Source organism: Populus euphratica, unplaced genomic scaffold (assembly GCF_000495115.2).
Source record: "Populus euphratica unplaced genomic scaffold, PopEup_1.0 scaffold111.1, whole genome shotgun sequence".
Taxonomy (NCBI): Eukaryota; Viridiplantae; Streptophyta; class Magnoliopsida; order Malpighiales; family Salicaceae; genus Populus; species Populus euphratica.
The window spans coordinates 580566-583616 of NW_011499877.1; the positions used below are offsets into that span (position 1 = coordinate 580566).

The 3051-nt window shown below is 33.6% G+C and overlaps 1 protein-coding gene across 1 annotated transcript; it reads left to right on the plus strand.

The window, feature by feature from the left end:
- The first annotated feature begins 217 nt into the window (after positions 1–217).
- On the plus strand, positions 218–2715 carry LOC105128559 (uncharacterized). The gene is made up of 3 exons (XM_011030283.1): positions 218–574; positions 1917–2252; positions 2380–2715. Exons 1-3 carry the CDS (start codon positions 443–445, stop codon positions 2446–2448), a joined length of 537 nt encoding a protein of 178 aa, XP_011028585.1. The 5' UTR covers positions 218–442; the 3' UTR covers positions 2449–2715.
- The last annotated feature ends 336 nt before the right edge of the window (positions 2716–3051 follow it).

The following is a 3051-nucleotide window of genomic DNA, read 5'->3' on the forward strand; positions in this document are numbered from 1 at the left end:
AGAGTCAAGGTTCAGCAACTGTTGATCAAGGGACCGCTTCAATAACATGGGAAATCAGTCCTAGTTTGATTAGATTCCCAAGTGTTTCTAATTTTTTTATTATTATTTTTGTTCTGTTTCTCATCATGGACCCACTTTTTAGTCCTTTGACAATAGACACGCTACTTTCCATTCCTTTGACAATTGACAAACGATGTTTCCAGTATCGTTTCCAATTCATTCAATTATAACGTGAATGAATGAATGAATCTCCATCCCGTCTCTCTCTCTATATATATCTGGTGCATGAACTTGTAACCATTTGAATTCAAAGCTAGTCTCTATCGCATCCCATCCATTTTCTTCCATCTCTCTTTGTTTTCAAGCATTGGCCGGACGTCAAGGTTTTGGTGGTGTAAAACGAAGGAAGGGAAATAAATATTTTTTTCTTTGGAGAGTCAAGATGAAGAGGAGCAACAGCGAGACATCCAAGCTTGATAGAAAAACAGTGGAGAAAAATCGGAGGGTTCACATGAAAGATTTATGCTTCAAGCTTGCTTCTCTTGTTCCTCATCATTTTTTCAAACCCTCCAAGGTATTTTTCGTTTATGTGTGTTTGTTAAGAAGTTAGGTATGCTATAAATTCATGGGATCATATTATTTTCTTCTTGTCCAAGTAATATAGATATAGTTTTTGCAGGTGTTTAAAGATGTATGTGGGCTAGCAAACATTTTTACAAATGCATTTGTTTAAAGTAGTAATTAGAGGAGAGATTCCTTGCAAGAACCATAACACCAAATGATAATTAAAAAACAGTCGACATTTTAGCTTTCAGTAATCAGAACACCTATTTCATTTAATAATGCTAAGAAAAAAAGATTAGATGAGAAACTGAGGGCCTCAGGTTCTCTAGCTCCCATTTGCGGATGAAAATACAGATTATGACAGTGCTTAGCTTGCCATGATTAGATTTTTAGAGTTTTCTGTGGTCATGCTCTCTCTGGTATTCTTATCCATTTGAACTCGTGAAATAAAGGAAACTAGCCAGTACAGTACTATGTGCTGTTTTTCGTAACTAATTCAAAGAAAAATATAAATCTGCTGTCGATGATTTATGTGCACATCTTTTTTCTCTTAATCATAATAATCAGGGAAACAATCGACGATTCGATATTGAATCTGAGACCAGAAAAGCACGTACGTGTTAGCCAATCTTCCATTTAACAGCTAGAATCTGAGGCCAGAAAAGCACGTACGCGTTCGCCAATCTTCCATCTAACAGCTAGCCAGAAGCTGGCAACCCCTAACTAGTGATATTGACTGATCGGTTAAAGTAATCCCAAGAAAAAAGACATGCATGTCTCTTAAAAGTTGTTATCTGTCATTAGATATAATTCAGGCATGAAGATTTTTCAAAATTCATGGTGAAATCTGAATGAACATTGGATCATTCTTTGGCATATGACCATTGGATCATTCTTAGGCATATCACTGATGTTGTGTAAGATTCTAGTAATTGAAAGAATAATTATTCTTGGTTACTCTTTTATGCATTTCCACATGATAACGGATGCAGTGCCTACAAAGTACATGTTGTCACTGGTAATAATGATTTAACCTTAACTATTTTCTTACCCATATTTTTAATCAGGATTCCAGCCAAGCTTAACTATTTTCTTACCCATATTTTTAACGGATGCAGTGCCATGTGCATAATTTTACCATGGTGTAGAAATCAGCTATAAGCTAATTAGATAAGCTTGGATTCTAAAATTGTTTTTGAGTATATTGCTAATTATAATTTGTAATTGTTATGCTTGAATCACTTCTTGATTAACGTATTGGTGATGTTCATTATCAAGATCCATATATAATTAAATACTAATAACTTTGATTTCACATCCTAATTACTGATTTTTTTTCTTCTTATGTTCAGGATATGCTATCTCAACAAGACCAGCTTGAGCTAGCTGCCTGCTATATAAAACAAATGAGAGAAAGAGTAGAGAAGCTGAAGAGGGCGAAGGAACAAGCAATCACAACAATTCAAACAAGCAGGAGTAGCATGGCTAGTATGATGATTGGCTTGAGATTGCCGGTGATTGAACTAAGAGATTTTGGGTCGAGCATAGAAGTGGTGTTGGTTAGTGGGTTGAACAAGAACTTCATGTTCTATGAAGTTATTAGTGTTCTTAGCGATGAAGGAGCTGAAGTTGTCAGCGCTAGCTATTCAACTGTGGGTGATAAGGTTTTCCACACTATTCATGCACAGGTGATTATTAAATGCAACCTCTAACCAAATTTAATTATTCTAACCACATTTTTCTGCAGGTACAAATTGTATGTATAAATATCTCTATATGCAAACTAAAGTGTTATTTACTTGGTAAATGAATTAGGTTAGAATTTCCAGAGTTGGTGTGGAGACTTCAAGAGTGTGGGAAAGATTGCAAGAACTAATTTCCTAGGAGTTTGTATATGGGGACGGTAAATCGGCAACTGAAAAATGAAGAACTTCATCAAGGTGACATGTTTAAAAATATTATATGAATTTCCTCTCAATGATGGGAAATATGTGAGATATTGTGTACTCAAGGGTGTGATAAAATAAAAGAGAATTGTTGTAACCAGCATTACATTCAAACCGATAGGTGTATTGGAGCCCTAGGCCACTTCTTACCTTGAACTCCTTGGAAATTTAATATTTCAATGCAATGCAATTATTATGTTTGATATATATTGTTAATGCATAATCAAAAAATGACGCAAATAAACTTGTTATAGTATGCAACCAGATAATTGGTCTGCACTATAATGCTAGAATGCAGATCGAGTTATATTTTTTTAATATAATAATAATAAAAAATTTATGTAACACCAATATTAAAAAGAAAAAATCTGAAAATCATATCATTAATTTGAGTAGTTTTAATAAACTCAATTAATTTAATAATATAATTTAAAAATAACATTAACAATGCAATGCAATTATTATGTTTGATATATATTGTTAGTGCATAATCAAAAGATGACGCAAATAAACTTGTTATACTATGCAACCAGATAGTTGG

Excerpts from the sequence above, each read along its gene's own strand:
- LOC105128559 (XM_011030283.1), top strand. The coding sequence starts at position 443 with ATGAAGAGGAGCAACAGCGAGACATCCAAGCTTGATAGAAAAACAGTG. Across the intron at positions 575-1,916 it reads ATTTTTTCAAACCCTCCAAG|GATATGCTATCTCAACAAGA; the intron begins GTATTTTTCGTT and ends TCTTATGTTCAG. Across the intron at positions 2,253-2,379 it reads TCCACACTATTCATGCACAG|GTTAGAATTTCCAGAGTTGG; the intron begins GTGATTATTAAA and ends TAAATGAATTAG.